Source organism: Poecilia mexicana, unplaced genomic scaffold (assembly GCF_051168715.1).
Source record: "Poecilia mexicana isolate PSO_F unplaced genomic scaffold, ASM5116871v1 scaffold_6, whole genome shotgun sequence".
Taxonomy (NCBI): Eukaryota; Metazoa; Chordata; class Actinopteri; order Cyprinodontiformes; family Poeciliidae; genus Poecilia; species Poecilia mexicana.
The window spans coordinates 15440618-15464084 of NW_028263375.1; the positions used below are offsets into that span (position 1 = coordinate 15440618).

Here is a 23467-nt window from a genome sequence, read left to right on the forward strand (position 1 = left end):
GTACCAAATGTAGCTGAAAAAATACTTTTTCTAGCTTAACTGCTGTATGTAGTTATTACTTAAATTCATCTTATCTATATGGAGCCTAATTAAAATTATATCCAGTTATATGGAAATATAAAATTAAATAAATCCAGTTATATAAACAGTTTTAAATTGAGATAGTTAGTCTCCATATAAATGCAGTGGTCTTAGTTAAAATACATTGTGGTCAATATAATACTCCCACTTAATATAAAATATATTGTACCTCATGCAACCGCTGACTTTAGTTTAGGACCAAAGGCAACTTCACATCCAAGCGAGTCCCCATAATCCCTACTGGGTTGACTTATTAAAATGACTTCAGCAATTTATGTTACCAGTGCTTAATTTATAATGATCCTTTAGGTATTTATTGTGATACCAATGAAGAGGATTAAAAAAAACAATTACAGTTTATTTGGCTATAAAAGCATAACTGCAACCCGTCAGAACCTCACAAAAAAGTGTTGCTCATAAAAGAAAATTGTTTCCGCTTCGCTTCTCACCAGTAAAGGCCGTTCAATGCAACACCACTTCCTGGTGCATCTCTACGTGATATACTGATAGTTAGAGTTCTGTAAACAGAGCCCTTCCTTATTACCCACAATAGGGGCTGACAATTGGAAGAGTTTACTTCTCTTGCCATGTATTGATGGTGGTAATGCATGCGTGTTGTGCTGTTTCTGTTTCTGTACTTGATCTTTGCATGTGCTCAGCTGTGCTCTGACTGTGATGCTTCACTTTGGTTAACTACTCACAGGATTTATTCATAAAATACATAATGGTGCACTGCTATCCAACATTAAACATAGAAACTCAGAAACCTGCTAGTCATTTTAGTATCTATAAAGTCATCTCTGCAGTCAGTGATCCTGTTATTTCTTCCTCTGCAGGTCTTTCAGTGACAGCTTTTTTCTCAGCAGCCCCTTGTGTTCAGAGCTGGCAGATGTGCAGTGGTACGGAAAAGACAAGACCAAACCCGGAACGTTGGTCTGAGACCTTCCCGTATGGCCTACAAACAACCTGTTCTCTACTTTGTCCCTCACTCCTACCCGTCGACAACCACACACCTCATCCAGCCCAGACCTGACTCCACGCAAGCCTCTTCTGTCCCTGCCTGAGTTTCACCGCCTGCTTTCATGGCCTACCTATCCAGAGCGTGAAAGGACAGAGCACAGAAGAATATCAGAAACACAATAAACCCAACATCAGCTTGTCCGCATCCTGTTTCATATCACATCCTGCATCGCTCCGGTGCACTGCCACTCGGTCAGAAGATACATGCTGGATTTGAACCACCGGTTTAAAAGGCATTTATAGCTCTCAATGAACTGTATTTCATTGCATTGTACCCGTAGACATTGTTTTTTTTATTTCTTTAATCATACTTACAAAAGCAGAAGATTTCAGACATGTGCAGGTTTAACTTGTAACATGATTCCCTGATGGTGTTATAACAGAAGAGTAAGTTAGCAATATGTGAGTGAACTCTTGGTAACCATATTAGATGGCTTTCCTTGACTGAGAAGGTTATAGCAATAAAGAACACTGGACAAGGTTTTTAATTGGTTTTAATCAACAGAGTGAAGCTGAAACAGGCCTTTTCCTTAAAGCCTTAGTGTTGGTAGAATTTGGAGTGGATCTTTTTTGGATATGATCTTGATCTGCAGTTCATTGGACCTGAAGTTTGGTCACAAGATTATCAACCGCAGAGCAGGAACATAGAGGTGCATCTCAATAAATTAGAATATTGTGTAAAATGGGTTTTTCCGTTCAGTAAATTTCATTTTAAAAAATTTAAACTCATCGATTTGTTACAGATCTGTTACGGTATTGTTAGTTTTGATGGGTATGGCCCACAGCTAAGGGTGCATTCACACCAGCTTTGTTTAATCCACTTCATTTGAACTCTAGTTCGTTTTTCCTGGAAAGTCCGGTTTGCTTAGGTGTGAATGTGCAGTTGAAGTCCGATGCGGACCAAAAACACAACCTGTGGTCCACCTACAAACCTAGATCTCAGTTTGATTGAAGTGAACTCTGGAGCGGCTCCGCTGTACATGTGGATGCAAGCGGACCGGAGTTTGCTCCAAAAGCAGGAAGCAGACTATCATGCCGGGCATTCTGGGTAAATACAAACAAAACAAATATCTCGTCTAACTCAAGCCGAAGAAACGGCTCATGCTCTATTGCCAAAGACACAATATAAATCCTACAACTGCTAAAATCTGACACCACCACATCTTTGTTTACATTCCACCAGGAAGGAAATTGCGCTAATGTCTTCTTCAGAGGTTTTCATGTTGTTTCCTTCATGTTCTTGGTGCAAGAACAACATGAAGGTTTTTCAAAGGGTTTGGATCATTTGACACTGCAGGGTGGAAGCGAACAGCACAAGCTGGAAACGTAACAAACGTTGCAAGTTTAGTCCCCAATCGAACCGAGTCTACCAGACTGTCAGGTGTGAACGCACCATAATGGAAACTTTGGGGTCAAAGTCAGTTGTTCATAAAATCAACTAAGAAGGGATTTTAAATACAGCACTATCAGCCAACTAAAAGGTATGTCTATTTACTGTACAGTATCTTCACTCAGTCCTTGGTTAGTTCTCATGTAGCCAGATTGCTTAAATAGGTCTTGGTTGGTGTCTGTTATCTTCAACCTTGACAATACTCCTTAGACTTTCTGTGTGGTTTAGATCCAGAGAGTTTGCTGGTGAATTAAGTATCACATTTACTAAAGCAGGTATTGGTACTTCTGGCAGGTGCCGAGTCCCACTGGACAAATGAAATCAGAAAAACAGGAGGTGCTCTGAAGTTTCCTGGTGGATGTCTGTGCCGACTTAACTCCAGCAGAAAACATGGCTCCCAAAATCATCACTGACTGTGGAAACTTCACAACAGACCCTGAGTTGGATTTCACGCTTCTCTACTCTTGCTGAAATGTAATAGCTTTTCAATAATAATATGTTTCATTGAGATGCACCTGTATGCGGTCAGAGCACAGGATTTATTGGAGACGTTGTTGTGGCTACATCCAGTCGCAGACGCTGCAGTGTTTGGTTTTAGTTCTGCTTTTTTTTTCTGGTTTTCCACCTTTTAATTTATCATCACCTCTCAGTGACGTGTAACTGTTGAAGTCTGTTTGTTCAACCTTAGAGTTTCATCTTGAAGCTGCTCAGTGACTGTGGTGAACTGTTTTTTATGCTGTTGCCTCTACTTTTTTCCACCAGTTTTAGTTCGAACCGGTTCTGCTGAGTGACCGGCAATCCCTTTACAGTGCTGTGTTTTCTGCCCATCCTCTGAGCAAGCTCCACAAAACTGGTGCTCTGCATTTGTACTGTAACATAATGAACCTATTTCAGACTTCAGACATACTCCATCCAGTCTTCACACTCTAAAGCCATTCCATTAAGCAGCAGCCAGGAAACACTCAACCAATTGAACTTGTTTATTTAAACATACTGTTGATTGAAAGCACAACATTTGCAGTATATTTAGGCTGGACCTGCAGTTACTGTGTTCTCTTTGCAAGTGTAACCATTAACAGTTTGGTCAGAAAAGGCCACACTTTTAATTGTGAAGAGGAAGATATGGCCGGAGGCCAGAGATGTTTGTAAATCCTTATAATTCTTGTCCCACATAGTCCAAATCAGACCTTCAGAATAAGGTTAGAAAAGCACACCTGGTCTTTAAACCAGTTTCCTCAAGTGTCGCCAACAAATCCCGGTGGTGCAGAATGATTCCCTCTATTGTTTGTTGTAGCACAAAATTGTAATTTATTAACTGTTTTATTTTACAAATATGACCATCACATGAATATGATTTAATCCTATTGTTCAAGTAACACTACAATAAGGATTTGTGAATGGTACGAATCCCATTGTTCCCACCATAATAACCTTTGTTATAAGTGGCCATAAGCACTTAAGAAAAACTTCTAACATTGTTTTGCAAGGAGGTGCAGCCCACTCCCTAAGTGCATGTCTACTCCTCCAAGAGTAATCCTTCCTTCGTCAATTTTAATACGTCTTTATGCAAGATTAGAACCAGCAATCTAGTTTACCATCTGATAGGAATTCATCTTAAGAGGTTTGATTTCTCCCTACTAATGTCTTAGGATTAGTTTGTGTGCTGAAGACCCGGCTCGTGCATGCAGACCCACAGACAAAAGACCTTTAAATGCCGCACCATTTTTCCTCCAGCTAAAATGAACTGTCATTGTTTAATGGAGTTGTTCAGACCCCCACAAAGAACTGATCCTATTATAATCTCTGAGCTCCTTGTAAACCAGTGTGAAAACCTTCTGTAGTCCCAAAAAGCAAACTTTTCCTGCTCCGTGATCATGTATGAAGAATTTTGTAATACTCCAACCCTGTGGAGTTTTTTTTTTTTTTTTTCATGTATGTTCAGAGGACAGCTGTTAGGGTCGATGGGATTTTTTTTTTAACTCACATTCATTGTTTTAGCAGCATTAACATTTTATATCAGCCAGTATGTCTTTTTTCCAACACTAAGAAACCCTTTCAGGTGCTACAAAACGACCAGTTACTGCTTTGTCTCGTAGGACCTCTAGACATCTCTCCGTTCTTACCGATACTTGCAAAATGAATTTATTTTAACCGGCAGTTTAATATTAGATCACCTCCTCAACCAGACAGTAGAGCATGTAACTTGAGTTGATCAGTTCTCTTCAGCTGTAATATTACATTAAAGGCGTTGTAGAGAAAAAAAAAAGTGGAATTGATTTAAAAACAATAAAAAAAAAAACTGAATTCCACAGTTAATTTATTCTTTTTTTTCTATTAAGAATTTGTATAGTAACTTTACATTTTGCAAAACTGTGTTGTTGGAAATTAATGATGAATTTTCAAGATGAGAAGCTGTGGTGGTTCTTGAGAGTAAGAAAATAAATTATTGATGAATGTTCTCAAGATGACGTCTCTGTGTGTGTCTGTTCTTTTTACTTAACGTGTATTTATAAAATATCTTCAGGGAGACCTTAACTAAAGTCGCACTTCTTAATAAAGGTGATCCCAACATGAATTCGTCCCTTCCAGTCCACCGGACACGCTCACTCTCGTGTCATCACGTCCAGGCTGGCTGCAGCCACTTCCCTCTCGCAGGATTTCCTACTGAGTCACAGGAAGAACCAACATAAAAGACGTGACTCTGCAGACCACAGAGCATTTCCACTTCACTCCCTTTTTACTCTGCTATGTGGATGTCAACAGCTTATTATCGTTAGACCTCATGTGAGCAGCAACTGCGCAGGTTTTAAAATTGTCGTCCATTATTCTTCCCGAACTTCCTGAAGCTCAGTCAGATTGAATGAAAACATCTGTGAGCATCAGATTTCCAGTGTGATTAGCACCAAGTGGCATGCAGATGAAATTATTTTTGTCTCACTGTCTGACAAATCATTTCCTGTTTTAGGCAAGTTAAAATTACCACAGTTGGTGCAATGTGCCTAATGCCATGATAATTACCAGGAACAGTTTAAGAAGGTTTTATTTGCTGACTTCAGGTATAAGTTTACCTACACTAAGACAATTAAACAATTAGAGGTTTTACCATCTGTTGATAGGTAAATTTGAAGCATTTCAGACAATAGGAGGCGCACTTGTGGACGTATTTTAAAAGGGCAGTATTTTGTGTTGATTGTGCCATTTTATAGCACAATCAACTATGTTAACTTCAGCTGTTAAAAAATTGCTACATATCAAATATAACTTAAAGGAAATTTTACTTTGTAATTTCACCTCTTGAAATTGGGCCTCTGTCACTTTAAAAACTCTTGCTCTTTCTGAAAATACAAAAATTGTAGAGTTTGTCCATAATGACCATTTGGGACAGGGGGAGGAGTCTGGGAGTAAGATGCTGTGGGACTTACTGCTGGAGGAGAAACTGGTGCATTTCACAAAATACACACAGACATAAGAGAAATGTGATCAGGAAGCAACATATCAAGACATTAGCCAGGAAGTTAAAGATTGGAAAGAAGTGGGTCTAGATGGACCATGACCCTAAGCATGACCCCTGTGACAGAGTGGCCATCAAAAAGTCCTGATTTTACTTCCATGGAGGTTTATGGGTAATTATGTGAACATTTGAATTTGAAAGTTTAACAGAATTTACCTCATTAATCACATATAAATAAATGTTGGTAATCCTACACTGGCCTAAACAAAAAGAAAAGCTTAGACTGATTTAATGTCATATAGTGAGAAAAAATGGCATTGCGTGTTTTCGAGATAGTGTGTATGAACATCTGTGTTTCTAGACTTTGACAGGGCCATTCTAAAACATGATTATCTGAACCACGCCATGGTAACTGTGGTTGCTCGAAGGTGAATCCCTGTCCCGTTCTCAAGCCATTTGTAGCCCTAAATTATTTTCTTCAGTTCTATCCGTCTTCTTATCAGATTTGACCAACTTTACCGTCTCCAGTAGAGAAAAGCATTCCCCCCATCATGATGCTGCCGCCAACATGTGGGGATTTTGTGTTCAGGATGATTTATAGAGTTAGTCTTCCCACAATTCTAAAGCAACAGGTTGATGTTGGCATTTTATTCAGATTTTTTATTTCTAAACAAAAAAAGTTTAAACCACCCACTTCACAAGTTTGAGTACACTGATGTTTGTGGTGGTAAAATGAAAAAAAAAATGACAATATGAAATTCTTTAAGGGGTATGAACACTTTTGCTGCACATCAACTCCTCATCCTGCTTTGGTTTGTACTACGGTTTTGTGTCCGTCTATGCATTAATCCCATCTTTCTCTTTGTACTCAGTGGGTTCCCATTGCAGCTCTCCCAAGCAAGCAACAGCTGGAAGCTGTTAGTCAGACATGTCGTGAGAAAGTAGCTGCACTCTGATTTTTATTTTTTTTTTCACTCATATAAGTCTGCGCATATCGCTGTGTGTATGTGGGTGTGTGTGCATACTTGCTACATGAATGGTCTGTGACCTTGTTATGTGCTCTTAATGAAATCCCCCATCACCGAAATGCTCAAGCACACCACACCCTTCACTACATCTGCAGCTTTACCAACTAATGTATCGCGAATTTCCGATGCAGATGTCTTCAAGTTTGACAAAAACATTGAGTATAAGCCCGTCCACTGGTTGTTTAGGGTTTTATTTAGAAGATTTAGACCAACTTTACCATTTTAGCTTTTGCACTTGCTCATCATTTTTTTATTCTAACACATGAATTCAGTTGAAGGTTTTGAAATAAAAGTTTAGTTTGAAAGTATGACAATGAACCTCGGCATCTACAACATCCAACATCACCAATGCTGCCCTCTAGTGTCAATATCAAATACAACGTTTCGGGAAATGAAAGCAATTTCCACACTTGCACCGTCTCAAATAATTAAACGGATATTTTAGCGACAAAATCAGCACATTTCATTTCATAACCTGTTTATGATTTGAGATGAATTTGCCTTGAAGCTTAAAGTTCTTGATTTCTTCTAGAATCCCAGAGAAGAGGTCTGAAAATATCAGACCTAAGTTAAATTTAAATTAACTTTTTTATGTCCAGATGGTACAAAAAATATAGTGCAACAATAACTTAGTTTACAAATGGTATGCACATAAAACTAATTTAAAGATATTTCATTGCATTGAGTTTTACAGATTCGGGTCTTCTTGTTCCGTCAGAAGCCCATTCGTGTCCTCTGGATCCTGTTAAGAAAATTGATCAAAACCACATTGTGATCAACGGTAAAAAGTCCAGAAGTGCAACAAATCAGCTACTTTTTAAATGAGTATTCATATGCATAACACTGAAATAAAATGAATGACTTCTTCCTCACTGAGTGGTCTGTTAGCCCATGCGGCACAGTATTCACTTCAGGTCGGAAAAGAACCTGTTAGCAGTTATCAGACTAAATGACGTAGTCAGGTTTGCGTCTTTTTACTCAGTGTTTAAACATGTCTGGTTTCCACTGTAAGTGAAACATACTTTGGTTCAGGAGACATTTGTACCTGTGAGATGCGGATGTAGGCCTTAACGTTGCGAGAGCTGTATCGGCGCAGACCTCTCCAGCACAGGAACAGGATGTAGAGTGTTCCCAGAAAACACAGGGAAGTGAACGCTATGTAGCTCGCCTTTGCAACATTTGAACCAGCCTTCTTATCACATGAAAACAGGAAGGGGACAGAGAGTGGGAAATGTCACAATCTCATTGATTACAGGAACATTAACAGTAATTCTGTAGATTTTACCTGCTGGTATGAGCTCAGGTCTGCAGCCTCCACTGATGCGAGGCTATTGGCCAGCAGAGCAGCAGATCCAAACAGCAGACTGAAAACGTTCAGCGCCATGAGAATGATGATCTGTTTGGAGTGAAAAACAAGTCAAAAAAGCTCATGATAAAAACTCTAACATATAACTAAATAATCTGTTTACCTTTACGTTACTAGCCTTCCTCTGAACCTCCACTGCCAGGCACCCAGCAGCTGCATACTGTAACGTCAACAATAGTTAGATTTGACGCCCCTCTCTCAAGTTCAGGTGCCCTTAGTGAAAACGTTGTAAAGTAGAAGCCGACTTACTGACAAGCTTGGCCAGACTGGAGTTACCATGACAACAGAACAGCCGTAACTCACACACGCATGGCTCACTGTGGTCAGAACGCTAGCCAAGGCGCTGAGGACCTGAATCACCTTAAGAAAACCAAGGAAATGAGCCAGACATTTACATACACTCATCACAGGCAGGGATTTCAAATCAATTTGAGCTTTTAAAGACATTTCTGTTCTGTTCAAAGGGATTGACGTCATTTAATACATTTAAGGCTTGCCTCTTCAATAAAAGACAATGTTGATGTGTGCTTTCAAGTCACTTTCAAGTCACACATAAGTGAATCAACTATCTAAATCAAGCAAGTAATTGTAATTGTTCATATTAATAAGGAGCAATGCAGCCATCACCCTGGTGAAAAGGCAATGCAAGATGGTGGAACAACAGTGTTACTGTCCAAAGTAAAACAAGTTTAACCCCAACATGGACAGAGAGAGTGTTGACTAAGAAAGAAGCTCCTGCTCCAAAAGGTGGAATTAAACTTCTGGCTAATTGTTTTAAGTAACGGAAGACAAAACAGATATTCGGTCACTATGAATTGAGCCAAAAGGAGGTAACATTATGCACAGCATTTGTTCTCGGTGCTAAGGTTACTGGTGCACTCCACAGATTGAATGGAGTGACGAAGATGAACAAGCTTTAAAATGTTACGCTTCCCTTCAAATCAGTGATTAAATGACTGAAACAGTAGGACAACGACCCAAGGACACATCAGGAGCATTACTATGCTGGACAAAAGCAGGTGAAAGTGGCCTGGACTGGCCTGAACTTAAACTCAGGTGAAGATGTGAGGATTATTCTTGAAAGTAGGGTCTGTGCCTTGAAACCAGACAATTGAAATGACTTCAACCGTTTTTTTTGACAAGACGAATGGGAAAATAAAAAATAAATATCTATTCAGGGGTGCTTGTTTAATTTTGACTCATAATTTAGAGTTGTGCACCGGGTTTTTATTGTTGTTGTTCAAATGCATCTTTTTAAAAACTTCAAATTAAGACGATGTCCCTGATGAACTTCTCATTTGTACTGTATTTTGGATGAGCAGAAAAAGACGACACCTTACCCCAGTGACCAAAAGTCTTGTGTTTACCACAGTCCCAAACCAACGATGAATCCTAACGTTTGTGAGCTCCTCATTATTGGTGTTACTGGTCTCAGTGGAGGGACTGGCTGGAGGAGTCTCCTTGAAGAAAACCTGGTACAACCCCTCCTGAAACATGTTCTGCATCATCTGTTGTGGATTAAAAAAACATTAACAAGGTCAAATTTTTTTAAAAAAGGTAATAAATGACACTTTTCACAGTTTTCCACACCTAATTTACCTTTTTTATTCTAACTTACCTTTGCTGAAAGTTGTTCCCTTTTATTCATTTCTTGCACAGGTCTTCATTTCAAAATAAAATACCAAATAACAAAAAAAGAATGGAGAGACAACCAAAACCTTTTCTCATTGTTTCTATAAGTCCTTGGTGTGGCACAGCGCTGAGGACTTTTGGTGTCAAAGTTCATCTGAGTTGGAAGATAATGAATGACTAAAGTTCATTCTTAAGACGGAGGTTCAGGACAATCATTGGTCAGGAATGAGGCTTGTCATCAGTATAAAGGGTGGGATTACTCAAGCATCGGAGTCTTGGTTTCAATTATGGCGTATTTTATTTATGCATCCAAATTTAAAGTACAAAGATTCAAAAATGTAGCAAAAACTTTGGTTCACATAATTCTATGAACCCAATAAAGGTCAGGATCTTGTAGGAGAAATCAAAGGAATATCTTGCAGAAGCTCAAGCTGCCATTCTTTAATCACCTGTACAAGTTAAATAATGTTATTTCTTTCGCATTTTCAGTCAACATTGGAGCCGCAGTAGAATGTCTAAAGAGGATTCAAAGCCCTGCTCTAAACTATAACATAAATCCTCATTAAACACATGGAAATTTGAAGCTGTCCTGTGGTAAAATTTAAAAAACTTCAGGGTATAAATATTTTCCCAGAAAACTTTAAATCACATTATAACTTAAAAGCAGCAAACAGGTATAAAAAAACAGCTGTAAATCAGAAGTGCATCAAAAACAATCAAATATAATTTCTGTTTAAATATTATTGTCAAATAATTCAGGAATAGCACACACAAAGCTAACAGAAAAAAAGAGTACAGCCTCTGTAAGAAATAAAACACACATGGTGGCAGAAAAAGGCCACCGATCATTCCCAGGGCAGACAGCTGTAAGTTTAGATGACCTCCACATATATTTGGGCATGTCAGACCCACTCTGATTTTCCTGGCAGTGTTTGGTTGTCATCGTCTTCCTCCTCTCTTCCCTTAGCGTACAAGTCTGCCAGTCTGCCGAAGCGTGGCCCCCACTCATTCAAACTCTGAAAATCCTGATCCTCGTCCGAATCTGAAGACTGAATGGAGCTGAGAGAATCCGCCTCAGAGCCTCCACCCTCATAGTCGAACATAAGAAGAGAGTCATAGGGAGGAGCTGCAGGGTCTCTGTTTGCCACTTGCAGGTTCTGGACAAAGCATAACAATGACAGATATAGATTCAGGACGCATTGAATGTTTTCGGGAACTATGAAGCAATTCTAATGTGCTGTATTTCGATCTTTTGATTTCTCACATGTTCAATAAAGTTGCAAACTTCCTCGTTGGCTTGGATTTGCAGACGGTACCCTGGTCGAGCCTGGACAGTGGGAAACACGTCTGTGTTGAAGACTTCAGGTCGATTGTCCAGCCCTCTGTGCAACTGGGACAAATCATAGTCCTGCAAAAAAAAAACAGGATTGGAACTTTCGTTGCTTCACATTGGGACACAAACTGCTCTTTGTAAGTCTTAAACTTAGATTAATCTGTTATAATATAAGATTTTTTTTAATGCAGAAGTCAGCTGAAATATTTAATTGTGGATAGTTAAGTAAGAATGAGCCATTCCAAACACTGTAAGTAAAAGTGGTAATACTTTTGTCACACACAGATGAAAAAATGACAACCTCTGAGGTATTATAATTCAGGGATGTCAGAGTTAAAGGAGGTTGTATGCACATGTTTGGCACACTTTAGATTGAATGTATAAAATATAATTAGAACACCATTTCCCGTTCCTTCTATCAACAATTGTGCACTATTTTGTGTCAGTCTTTCACGTCAATTTTAACTAAAGTACATTTAGGTTTGTGGATGTAAGATGACAAAATGGGGGTAAAGTTCAATGGGTGCGAATACTTTAACAAGGTCCTTTATGTATCTCAAAACATTTTGTCAACTGAAGGGCAAATGTGCACTGTTACGCTCCCTCTCCGCCTACCCTGTCGTCTTCACCTCCTCCCTCCTCGCTGTAGCAGATGACGTCATCACGGGTCAGATCTTCCAGGAGAGGGGCCTCCTTCTCCGCCCTCCTCCTTCTGCTGACCAGCAGCAACAGGAGCAGCAGGAGCAGCACTGCAATCAAATGCAAAGTAAGTCACAAACGACAAAACAGATTAAGTTATTTTAAGGATAAGATGGCCACCTACACAGAAGGCCAAAAATAGATCCCAGTAGAGGGGTTGCAAAAGAAGGGATGCTTTCACTCCTCAGCAAGCAGACATCTACTCCCCCTTTACAGTGGCACACCTCTACGGTCAGCGTACTGTCTTTGTAGAGACCCCCAACATCATAAATCCTCATGGTAACATTATAGGTCCCAGGAGATAGGTTTTGTTTGGGGTAAAGAGCTGCCACATCGCCTACGGGGAGGAAACAAAATATAAACTTCACAACACTTTAGTTTTGGATCACTAGTTAGCTGTCTGAAAACGGAGTTTATCCACATAACACTTCATCAGCCTCTCAGCCACTTTACTAGTAGAATTGGTTTTGAGAATCCAGTTCTTCTTATGTCCTCCTACAAGCTCCACGGTAAATGGCCCAGCATGACCCGGTCCATCCAGATCCACTATGTCCAGGAGTGCAGGAAAAGGGTCAGAGTTGCACAGAGTGGCAGTTGTCTGCCTGACCACCGGAAGATGGTCATTCACATCCAACAAACTCACAACCAGAGTACCGGTTCCTGTAGCTGGAATTAGATCTGTAGGAGTTAAGAAAGTTGTTTTCAATTTGTTCAGCAGAATTAACAAAGTGATGGTTCAGTAAAAACAATAAAAGCTTTAATTTACCGTCATCATAAGCCAAAACTAAGACGGTATATTTGTTATCCCTGACGTATTGCGACTCTCGGTCCATGCTGCTCACAACTTTAACTGATCTGGTGCTGTGGTTGGTGCTCAGCCACTGGGCGCTGTCGTTGTAGAGTTTGTATCTGAAATCAAGACAAACAGCTTGATTACTAAATGTATATAAAAATTTCCATTTCAAAAAGAGACCAAATATTTATGTAGGAAAAAGTGTGCAGCTTTTTCCATTTAAGACTTAAACAGGACTGAATTTTTACAATATCTAAAAAAAAAAAGCCTGAGAATATTTTTTGTCTTAATTGTAGTTTATTAACATTAACATTATTTGACATTATTGTTTAAAGTAGTCTATGAAAATTACTATACATTTCAAATATATAAAACTGAAAAACAGAAATAATTTATTATAAGGTTTGCATTTTCACCAGTGATTTACTTTTCAAGCTACTTTTACTGTATATTCATCATATAGTTCTGCTAGTTCAAGAGCTTATTTGGAATATGCATCATGTCTATTTGAATAAAAACAATAATTTCCCTTTTTTTAGTTCCGTTTTTGAAAGTACTTTATAGCTTTACAATAAAAATACGGAACACCTTTACAAAAAATACAAACATTTTATAACACCATTGGTAAAACATGAACCAACTTTCCCAAATATTAACACACACATTAAAATAACTGTACAATAAACCTTTGTAGTTTGTTGCTTCATGTCAAAGAACAAAACTAAACAAACCTCTCCTGAAAACTAAAGCGTTATTGTCTGATGTCACTGTTTGACTGGCTAAATGATGTAATCTGATTGGGCTTTTAGTTTTTATTCATTCCAGTTTCATTCCAAAACATTAGGGTGATGGGACAGAGGTCTTCCAGGCCCACCAAATGTAAGTTGTCAAAAAGCAGTAGAAACATGCAACATGCTGTTCACAGAGTTCAATCAAATGTTGAAGACACTCATAGGCAAGCGGTGTGTGTTTTGATTACTTTACGCGCTGTGCTCTGGCTCTGTCCGGGTCCCTTGCTTTGAGGTGAACCACAGGCGTGCCGACTCTCACATCCTCTGAGAGGGTTACATGGACCTCGGCTGGGCTGAAAACAGGAGGCTCGTTTCTGTCAATGACTTTTATTGTGACTGTGGCCGTAGAGGTGGACACAGGGACGGAAAACGGCGCCTCGTTTGTCACCACCACCAAGAGTTTGTACTCAGACAAGCTCTCAAAATCCAGCTCCTTGGAAAAGAAGGAGAGAAGAAAAGTAAACATGATGCTTATATGACTTGTGAATAAAACTTTAAGGGTAATTTCCTGAACCTTGGCTGTTGTGATTATTCCCTCCATCTTATTTGAACCAACAGTGACATTAAAGGCTCCACCTTCGTTGCCTTTGATGATGGAGTATTTGGTGTTTGAATTTGGAGATCCTGGCTCGTCCTTGTCAGTGACTTTGAGTCTTGCTACCTCGACTCCTATCTCGTTCTCATGGACTGTTGTGGACATCTTGGACAGAGCAAGAAACACTCCTCGGTGAGTTCAAAAGTTAAACTTTAACCACATTTTTAATTTCACCATATTACAGAGTACGTTTTGCAACTTACAGATGTGTCAGTGAAATCTGGAGCATTGTCGTTGCTGTCAGTAACGGTAATGATAGCAGTGCAGGTTGTGGGCTCCCCTTCCCCTTCCATATCAGCAGCAGTAATGATCACTTTGTATTCTGGGTGAGTCTAGAAGGATAAAACACGCAAGAAAGTTGTGGGGGAAATAAAAGATATATAAAAAAAAGGAATAATGCTCACACAGAAAGCCTCATTACCTCTCTATCCAATCCCTGTTCCTTCAGACTGATCAGTCCACTCACTGCGTTTATGGCAAACATCCCGTCTGTGGGCATTCGATACCTAACTATACCGTTGTTCGTATTTGGATCGTCCTTATCTGAAGCTGTTACGCTCAAGATGGATTTACCTGTTGAAGAAATCAAGTTACGTCTCCGAACTGAAATGAATATTTCGGTTCTGCTAGCTTGCTGTACTGACTCCTCACCAACTTTGGCACTTTCTCTCACTGTGCCGGTGAAAACTTTCTGAGTGAATTCTGGTTTGTTGTCATTTTGGTCAATGACGTTGATGATGATCTCAATGGGCTGCTCTGCGTTCTCTGACTCTTTCAGGGCATAAGCCCACAGCTGTAACAGAAACATCCAGAAGGATTTCATCTGCTCAACGCCATCAGTCTCGTATTAGGAATGACAAGAAAAAGAAGAAATGTTTAAATGTGGCTTACAGTGTAACTGGCTTGTTCCTCCCTGTCCAGTGCCTTGGTCACATTCATCGCACCAGACCAGTCATCAAGAGTAAAAATACCTTCAGGGGGCTGATCCGCACCTGGGCCACTGATCCTGTAGGTTATGGCTACTGTTTCAGCTTTACTTGACTTGAGCTTTGGGAAAAAAAAGCAAAACAAAAAAAAAAAAACAAAATAAAATCACAACTAAAACATGGAAATAAACTCCTGATTAAAATCTTAAGACCAGTCAAAACATTGCAAGAATTTGCATTTTGCACTATTGGATCTTAAGAAGGTTCTAAGTAGAGCTTCACAATGTTAAAAGAAGAAATCAGCCTAAGAGACAAAAACTTTTGAGCGGGCAATTAATTGAAAACTGCATTTACACTCAAACGTGATTTTTTCAGCTCATCAAAAGTTTAAGACTATAGTCTTTAAAAGCGAAAAGTTGTGCAAAAATCTGGATTCCACGTCATTTTCTGTCAAGTCTTTACACTGTCAAGACCTCCTAGTCTTGACAGTGCAAAATGCAAATTCTTGAAGTTTTTTAACTGGTCTTAAGATTTTGATCAGGAGTGTATTTTGAAGAGGAATATTTCAGAGCACACGTATTGACAGCAGTAAGTTTCTCAAACAAAAACTCACTCACCGTCACCAGATATTTGGGGTATGGTCCCCGGTCGTTTTCTGGAAAATTGATTTGTGGAATAACCCAGGCCCTCTTCACTCGCCTCAGACTGTCAGCCAGTGGATGCTCTGGCAGCTGCAGAACGGTGGCGGCATCATCCTGTTGGAATGACGACACCATGCTGCATTACAGGCATGATTCTCGCTCATTAAGTGATGAAAACGTTTTAAATGTACCTCATGTTTGCTTTCATTTGGACTGTTTGTATTATTGTGAATTTTGCCCAAGAACCTCAGTTGTGTCCATGCTGGATCTAGAGATACCAAACACTGTGGAGCAAACATTCAACAGTTATCCAAACACTTTAAAAGTATTTTTTAGCTGGCAGTTTTATGTGTCATTACTACACGGCAGTAATGCTCAATTTAGGGTCAGAAATGGGTGGGAAGAAATATAACAGCTATAAACTGTGTCCACGATGCATCTGTACTTGGTGACTCATCTTTGCTTTACTTTCCTCTCAGCGATGTGGTTATCAGCGTTGCCTGTGCATTACACTTTTCCTTCCACCAGACTTTCTGTTAACAGGCTTTAATAAGGTACTCTGTAAACAGCCAGGATATCTACCAATGGCCTCTTGTCACTTAAACTTCCTTGTGGAGGGTGTTGGCCGCTCAACTGTTAGGTCAGCCGTCTTTCCCATGATTGTGGAGATCAAAATATGTCTATGACATACATTTATGTAATAAAAATTCATAACGTTCAAATATTCTGAAAGTTTTGGGTGTTTGTTATGGGTGTGGTAATGAATCAATAATATATGATGCATTTCCCTTTTTTAAATTAATAATTGAAATAAAATAAACTCTGTCTATGTTATAACTCACTGATATATTCCATGCATTCATATTACATTAGTTTGTATTTCTCTGCTCTGTTTGCTCTGTCACATCTGACCCCGACTTGACCTTGCAATAACTTCTCCTCCCTTAAATTGTTTCGTTCAATGCTGTCATTGTGTTTTCCATGAAGTCTGACTATTTAGAGCATTCATCTGCAAAGAAAATATGACATCTAATTGATTTCACTTTAGTTTTAAAAAATTATTAAATCATTTGATAAATTTTTCTACATATAAATATATTAATGCAACTTAAGTGGTTTTTGAAACCTAAATGAAAGCAACCTACAACCTAAATCACAGAAAAAAGCTATTCATTTTATGAAAAAATTTACATATTAGCAAAAACAAAAACTTTTAGCTTTGAAGTTTTAAATTTTAATTTTAAATCGTCTTATTCTCAGAATGTACTGGGATAAGCTAGAAATATAAGATGGATCCAGATCGATCACTGCAGATGTTTCCAATACATCTCCAAACTCACCTAAATATTCTAACCTACAAGACAATAATATTTAATAGTAAGACAAATATTAAGTTGAGCTTATTCACCTTAAAACTGTGAGGCTCCAGGTAAACACAGCAATTATACACAAATGTAGAAAATATGGAACAACGATGAAATAAATAAATAAAAGAAAGAGTGAAACAAAAAAAATCATTTAAAATGTTATAGTAATAAAAAGTAAACAATGGGAGTAATATAAACCGCTTTTTCATGGCAACATATTTATATATATATATAATAGTTTATCGAGGAAGGCTTTTTTTTTTTACATAGTAGAGTTGCACATTTAAAATATAATCCCTTTTGTTTAGAAAAGACGGGTTTTCAAAACAACTAAACTAAATGTGAATTGCTCACCTTGAGTTGCCAGAAGATGAGAGTCACTATCAAAATCCTCCTGATTCCAGTCATGTCCTTCATTTCTGACACCCAGCGGATCTGTCCTGTCGCTGGATCCTCTCACTGTCCCCACTGCTTTGTGTGAGTCAAGTTTGTAATCTTTACCAAAGTTCCTCTAGTATTAGCACTTCCTCTAGTAGTGAACTTTCTTCTCCACCACACTACCGTGCTCTTACTGTGAAGTCAAACCGATGACCCTAACCCTGTGTTTACCGTTTAACACCAGTAATGCTGAGTTTCCGTATGACTTCATCAAGGGGGGAGACGGTTAAAAACAGAAACCAACGATGAAAGCCGGCTCAGCCAAACATAGAGGTGTGCGTATGGAGGCAAGACTTTCCACTTAATTTTTTTTCCCAAAATGTATTATCTTTCTGATATTTTATATATATATATACATACATATCTGTAAAATCTTCTGAAGTGTTTTAGTGATAGTGGTAAACTAAATTGATATTTTCCACTTGGGATTTGTTTGCAGAACAATCAAACTTGTCTGGATGAACTTTCGTCACTGAGGACAAACAGTCGTGTTTACAAAACAGCGAAGGATCGGATTTGGCTCCCATGTTCCCCAGCTCTTAAAAAACGTTCACAGTTTATTGTGAAAACTTTGAAAACTCTGCTGTTGATATGTTGAGATATCAGAGAATTGAACTGTTCTAAATTATAAACATCGAAACAAAACGTTTCTGCAAAAAAGAAATGATGTTTTTTGGTTTTCATTTATGTATTTATTTATAAAATAATATATATATATATTTTTTTCCCATTATGGAACAGATAATTTAAAAACATCAACAGTTGATTAAATCAACATGATACTCTTCATAGAAATTTTACGGTAAACTTCTTAGCCTCACATTAACACAAAGTAAACAGGGGGAAAAAAAGGCAAAGATGGATTGTCTGTGCAAGACACCAACAGGAATACTGACAAAGGTAAAAGTGCTGACATGAAACATTCTCTCCCAAAGGAAAACTGGGATTATATGTCTGAAATTTTAAAGGTAATCAACAGTGATTCATGTAAAATAATATCTGGACAGAATATGACATTGAAAAACAACCATTTCACTTCACCTCATCTGTAAAATAGCTCACGTAACACCGGTCATGACAAAATACTGACTGTACGTAACCAAGCGTAGCTCTGTGGTACGACTCACTGAGTCTGCTAACTGTGGCGGGGTCTAGCCAGGTCGTAGTTCAAATACACCACAGTAACTGTGATATCGTCCCTGTACATTCTGGCCAGGTCCTCCGGCAGAGCGAGCATTGAGGCCAGCCTCTCCTGGGACAGCTCCCCATACTCTCCAGTTCCAAGAGCGTGTCGGATCAGATGAGTGGCGGCGTTTTTATCCAGAGCCGGAGAGGCGCGAGCTCGCCGCTTCAGCAAGAGTTCGTGCATCTGACCCAGTTTCAGCTTCCGCTCCGAAGGAGAAACTGGAGCCTAAATGAGCAGAGGTTAAAAAGTCAAAAAGACATGACAAGATAGTTAGGACATGATAAATATGAATTGACTTGCTGTAAACAGTGATGTTTTCAGTCTGGCAACCTTTTAAAGGGATGGTATTATGTATTTTCCAGGCACATTGTGCCATCTTATAATTCAAATCCATACCATATTATCTTCAGTCGTTAAAAGAAAAATGCATTTGAGATTGGCTTCCTGCCTCTTTAAGAAGCTCCTACTCTGACACTCTGCCATCAGTTCAACATCACAACAATGCTTTCCGTCCTTTGTGAGAGCAAACATTTAGACACCCCCGAACGGTTGCCATGGGAGATTCAAAAATTCATCAAACACGCATGAAGAGATCAAATCAGCACTCCAGGTATGGTTTGGATGAGGGAGTAACGTTTCTGTACTGTTCTTTCTCAGTTGTTAAATTTAAATGTTTGGGATCAACAAAGAAATGTTAATATTCCTCAAAGATAACCGGAGTAAATACAAAATCTGTTTCCATTGATTTAATGAAAAAAGCTGTGTAAAGCTACCTGCACCCGTTTTAAAAAAATAGATAGAATATACCTTTTAGCTTAATTGTTTGTGCCACCCTTGGCAAAATCAGCACATTGTCCAAACACACATGGGCAGTATATAGTATTTAGGGGGTTTCCCTGAACAAACCTGTAAATGAATTCCACTCAGGTGTTCTCCAACTAGCCGCACTGCCTCCTCGCTTGAGAATTCGTCCCACAACCCGTCGGTGCCGAGGATCAGGAAGCGGTCCTGGGGTCTCAGCTTGTGATAGGTTATCTCCGGTGTCACTTCCAGGTACGGCGGTGTTAAATAGTTAGGCGGAGTGTACTGATACAAGTTCAGAGAGTCGAGATCCACTCCAGCTTCAAGGCTGGCTAAAATGCTCTGCTGCAGCTCGACGCTCCACTTGAATCTCACATCACCGAAGGCGCGTAGAGGCATGAGGACCTGAAAATGAGACAGAGAGAGAGAGAGAGAGAGAGAGAGAGAGAGAGAGAAAAAACCTAACTTATTTCATGAATCAGATTTTCTTTGTTTATAGCATTGAGGCACCAACTCACCCCCAGCAGTCTCTCTTCTGTGACCACTGTGTCTCTCTCTGAAGGTGGATGCTGTGCTCTGATACGCTCCAGCTCATCTTGGTTCTGTGAGTTGTGGTCTTTGGAAAGAGGGACAGCACTCCATGAACCGTCACTGTTCTGCACCCCTAAAACTGCGCGGCAGTCTCCTGCATTTGCCACGTGGATCCCATCGGTTCCAACGTGAGCCACACAGGCGGTGCATCCAGCAAACGCCACCTGGAAAGGAAAGTCAGAGAAGGGGAATGTACGTGTCTCTAGAACTCCCGTTTAAGGCTGCCTGATATCTGTGGATGTAAAACCACTAGAGTACTGACTGATTCCCATCAATGGGAACCTCAAAACATAGGCCCAAACACATCATGAAGAACTCAATTGAGAGGAGGAATGGCTGACTGACATTTTTCCTTGTGTATTATTCAGACTGCGTTAGCTCTAAAGCGAAAAAGACTTGTGTGTAGTTACCTGGATGGCTGTACTTTTCATAAGGTCACTGGGAAGTGGGACTTGAGCCTCCAAAGAGATGTCGGCATCAAGACGTCTAAAGGCACAACTCAGGGCCTCCTGAGGACTAGACAAAAATATTACAAAAATATCATTAAAAATATTAATATTGTCCTCAATGTTACCATTGAGGACAAAAATATTACCTCAATGAATCAATGGCTTGATTCATTGATATTCTCTCAATGAAGTTTCTTGTCAATGCATTCTAAAGGCTTATGTAAAAATTTTGTGACATAATAGATAAAAGTGTTTCATTAAAAGTTGCATATTCATGCCATCCAATTCAAGTTCAAAATTACACCAGTAATATTGTAACTCTAGTAATCCTAAAATATCTGACTTGTCATAACACAGAGAAACACTCAGATCCGGAACCAAGTTTCAAAAAAAGGCAACAAATATTTCACAAAAAAAACAGACAGGCACACATCAGAAAAAAAGCCATTTTCAAGAAAATGCAAACTGGTTAAAATAAAAAAAAAACATGCAGAGGTAATATGGAAAAAGATCAAGGACCTATGATAATTCCAATAATAATATAAATAACCTGTCAGCTGGCTGAACAAAGAATCAAATAGGTTTCCTTAGTTATAAGAAAAAGTCAAAAAAGTTAGTAAACATTAAAGATAACATTAATATAACTAAAAATTAGATCACATAGTTTTTTTTAGTAGCAGAAATATTTGGTTCTTTTCTGAAATAAAAGCAATAAGATCATGTTATACACTTGTGTTTGAAACTGTAGTATTTTCACAGAGTTTCATACCTAGCATGTCAGAACTACAAACATGTTAACCTACCTCATGCCTTCTTCATGCTCCTCATTGTCCAGTAACTCTTGCCAGAAGACTCTAAGATGTCTTATGTACAGGGGGGCGGATTCACGATAGTTAAAATCTGAATGATGTTTATACCATTGTAAGATGGGTGGGACAGGCCTGCCAAGTTCCATGCACTTATCAAGCTCTTCCAGGGTTTGCTTTGGCATCATTGCCACTGCTATATAGTACAGCAGCCGCTCGCTTACGGCCTGAGCACATGCCCAGCCCCCGTGGCCGTCAAACACTCCAAACAGCATGCCCTTTGACTGGGGATTACACACACACAAAATGTTGCATTTTAAAAATTGGGGAAAAAAATTAAAACATAAAAAGTAGATGCATACCTGTAAGCATGTGGCTGCACTACGACGATCCTCATTAGGAGTATTTGCAGGTAAATGGTTGCTGTTGAACTTTCTCACAGCGCTGAGTGCCCTCCCATCAAACTCAGGCACATTCACAGTCTGAAACCAAAAGGCACCTTCGTGATTAAAATCTCAGTCAATCTGCAGACATATAAATAAATCAGATTAGTATTTACGAAACTGCCTATTCCAAAAAAAAATTGTGCTCACGTGCACATTAAAAACATATTAAACATGTTTTCAATGGTATGATGTAATATTACGCTCTTAAATGCCATGTTTACATAAGATGGAAGCATAATATCCTTGTAATTAAGAGGAATAAAGATTTGAAGATATCTGTATGTATGTAATTATAATGCATTTCACTTAATGAATTAACTTACTGAAAAAAAAAAGTTTTCTTAATAATATTCATATTTACTGAATGTGATTCAGTAAAAATGTGAAATAAATAATAGATTAGACACCAACTTCTCAGCATTATTCAGCTGTAGGGCAAAATGCCTATTTTTATTTTATTTTTTTACAGTATTTACTCAGTGCAAAAAAAAAAAAAATCCTTCCACTAACTGGAAAACAAAAGAAAATGTGTTTTGGGAGCAAATTACATTTTTTCCCATTACGTGCTAATGACAACCCTCAAATAATGCTACCCAGGGTGGAGAGCCATATTAACCAAATAAAAAATTGCCACTGTTCCTTGTCTATCTGTGGAACCAGCTGAGCTACAGCATGTTTTGCTCCTAAATATTATTGTTATTCAGTGTGATTTCTCTTACCTGTTCATTGCTTCTTAGGATGCTATTAATCTGCACTAGGCTCTGCTGAAAGTCTAAATCCTCTCGTGTTGAGAAATGACAGCAACTTCGAGTCCAGACTCCAGATTCCTCCCCAGTGCAGAAACTTTGGTCTGATCGAGACGGACTCCAGGATGAAAAGGGACAGTTGAGGGCTGTCTGAAAGGAAACAATAACATAAGGCTACAAGTTTGGCGTCATAAACACAAAATACAAGAATTTTGATAGAATGTGCATATGAACAGTACAGTCAGACCAAGATACAAACTTGGAATGGGACTTTGCGATAAACCTTCAGCCTGTAGCTAGAAGCTCGATGGAGAATCCTGGAGTACACACGTCCATACATCGCTACAGAAACGGAGCTGGCGCTATGAGGTGCAACTTATTCAAATTATTCCGCTTTAAATCTGAGCAGAAAAGACAAACAAGTCACTATGTGCATGCATAGTTGTAACTTAAGTTATACAACATCAGATTTCTCTGTTGTCATTTAACACATGGGTTAGTCAGCTTGAAAGCTGCACGTCAGCTAACCAAAGGCTCACCTAATGACACGACCTTTGATTGTTATTACGTTTGACACACATTGTTGAGATTTGACGGTTTTACAGCTATTAGCATGCTAGCTCTTCCTCACTCTGCTAACGTTTGGTAATTTCCGAGACAACACTACCCAAGAATCCATTCTTAAAGACGCTACACACGAGCACATGTATGTAGCTTAAGAAATGTGTCAAATCCCGTGTAAGCAAAACTTACATGGTTGCGTACAAACTTTGTTACGAATGAAGCAAAGTCCGTTCACATGCAGCAAAACACCAAATATGACAAGGGGGACGTCCAGCAACGTGTGACGTAAGGATCTGACGATCACCTATTCAGATGATCAGAAAACTG

The 23467-nt window shown here is 38.9% G+C and overlaps 4 protein-coding genes across 10 annotated transcripts in view; 1 reads left to right on the plus strand and 3 right to left on the minus strand.

The window, feature by feature from the left end:
• frmd4a (FERM domain containing 4A) overlaps window positions 1–4954 on the plus strand; it is a 66975-nt gene extending 62021 nt beyond the window's left edge. For 2 of the 3 annotated variants that reach the window (XM_088006302.1, XM_088006304.1), the window contains exon 24: window positions 918–4954. In XM_088006302.1, the coding sequence (XP_087862428.1) occupies window positions 918–1020 (103 nt within the window). In that variant the 3' untranslated portion in view covers window positions 1021–4954. The remainder of the gene's footprint in view (window positions 1–917) is intronic. The other variant, XM_088006303.1, reaches the window with a different exon arrangement.
• A 2191-nt stretch (window positions 4955–7145) lies between these two features.
• tmem253 (transmembrane protein 253) lies at window positions 7146–10103 on the minus strand. Its single transcript, XM_014971544.2, has 6 exons — window positions 9677–10103; window positions 8586–8696; window positions 8440–8496; window positions 8256–8366; window positions 8016–8162; window positions 7146–7712 (listed from the first exon to the last, which is right to left on the minus strand). Exons 1-6 carry the CDS (start codon window positions 9842–9844, stop codon window positions 7659–7661), a joined length of 648 nt encoding a protein of 215 aa, XP_014827030.2. The 5' UTR covers window positions 9845–10103; the 3' UTR covers window positions 7146–7658.
• Window positions 10104–10247: 144 nt separating this feature from the next.
• On the minus strand, window positions 10248–17744 carry LOC106906182 (B-cadherin). Of its 2 annotated transcripts, XM_014971348.2 has the most exons (15): window positions 17468–17744; window positions 15938–16030; window positions 15723–15860; window positions 15071–15226; window positions 14831–14972; window positions 14601–14752; window positions 14383–14511; window positions 14099–14284; window positions 13773–14017; window positions 12767–12909; window positions 12454–12678; window positions 12125–12337; window positions 11917–12050; window positions 11233–11376; window positions 10248–11125 (listed from the first exon to the last, which is right to left on the minus strand). In XM_014971348.2, exons 1-15 carry the CDS (start codon window positions 17528–17530, stop codon window positions 10871–10873), a joined length of 2418 nt encoding a protein of 805 aa, XP_014826834.2. In that variant the 5' UTR covers window positions 17531–17744; the 3' UTR covers window positions 10248–10870. The 2 variants fall into 2 exon arrangements, with proteins under 2 accessions (XP_014826834.2, XP_014826840.2); XM_014971354.2 differs by lacking the exon at window positions 15938–16030.
• Window positions 17745–18220: 476 nt separating this feature from the next.
• pdp2 (putative pyruvate dehydrogenase phosphatase isoenzyme 2) lies at window positions 18221–23427 on the minus strand. Of its 4 annotated transcripts, none has more exons than XM_014971425.2 (9): window positions 23330–23427; window positions 22860–22977; window positions 22550–22726; window positions 21747–21866; window positions 21382–21668; window positions 20540–20645; window positions 20057–20293; window positions 19644–19943; window positions 18221–18962 (listed from the first exon to the last, which is right to left on the minus strand). In XM_014971425.2, the coding sequence occupies exons 2-9, from the start codon at window positions 22914–22916 to the stop codon at window positions 18687–18689; spliced, it is 1560 nt and encodes a 519-aa protein (XP_014826911.2). In that variant the 5' UTR covers window positions 22917–22977; window positions 23330–23427; the 3' UTR covers window positions 18221–18686. The 4 variants fall into 4 exon arrangements, with proteins under 4 accessions (XP_014826911.2, XP_014826904.2, XP_014826887.2 ...); XM_014971418.2 differs by having other exon boundaries at window positions 22836–22977; XM_014971401.2 differs by having other exon boundaries at window positions 22824–22977.
• Window positions 23428–23467: the final 40 nt, after the last annotated feature.

Coding starts and splice junctions, on each gene's coding strand:
- tmem253 (XM_014971544.2), bottom strand. CDS start 9,844: ATGATGCAGAACATGTTTCAGGAGGGGTTGTACCAGGTTTTCTTCAAG. Junction 8,367..8,439: donor GGAAGGCTAGTAACGTAAAG/GTAAACAGATTA, acceptor CACTCCAAACAG/ATCATCATTCTCATGGCGCT. Junction 7,713..8,015: donor CCTACATCCGCATCTCACAG/GTACAAATGTCT, acceptor TTTTCTTAACAG/GATCCAGAGGACACGAATGG.
- LOC106906182 (XM_014971348.2), bottom strand. CDS start 17,530: ATGAAGGACATGACTGGAATCAGGAGGATTTTGATAGTGACTCTCATC. Junction 12,910..13,772: donor GCCAGAGCACAGCGCGTAAA/GTAATCAAAACA, acceptor TCTTGATTTCAG/ATACAAACTCTACAACGACA. Junction 12,051..12,124: donor ATCTATTTTTGGCCTTCTGT/GTAGGTGGCCAT, acceptor ATTTGATTGCAG/TGCTGCTCCTGCTGCTCCTG.
- pdp2 (XM_014971401.2), bottom strand. CDS start 22,916: ATGTATGGACGTGTGTACTCCAGGATTCTCCATCGAGCTTCTAGCTAC. Junction 21,867..22,549: donor TCCTAAGAAGCAATGAACAG/GTAAGAGAAATC, acceptor TTTTGGTTTCAG/ACTGTGAATGTGCCTGAGTT. Junction 19,944..20,056: donor CAGAAGAGAGACTGCTGGGG/GTGAGTTGGTGC, acceptor TCTCATTTTCAG/GTCCTCATGCCTCTACGCGC.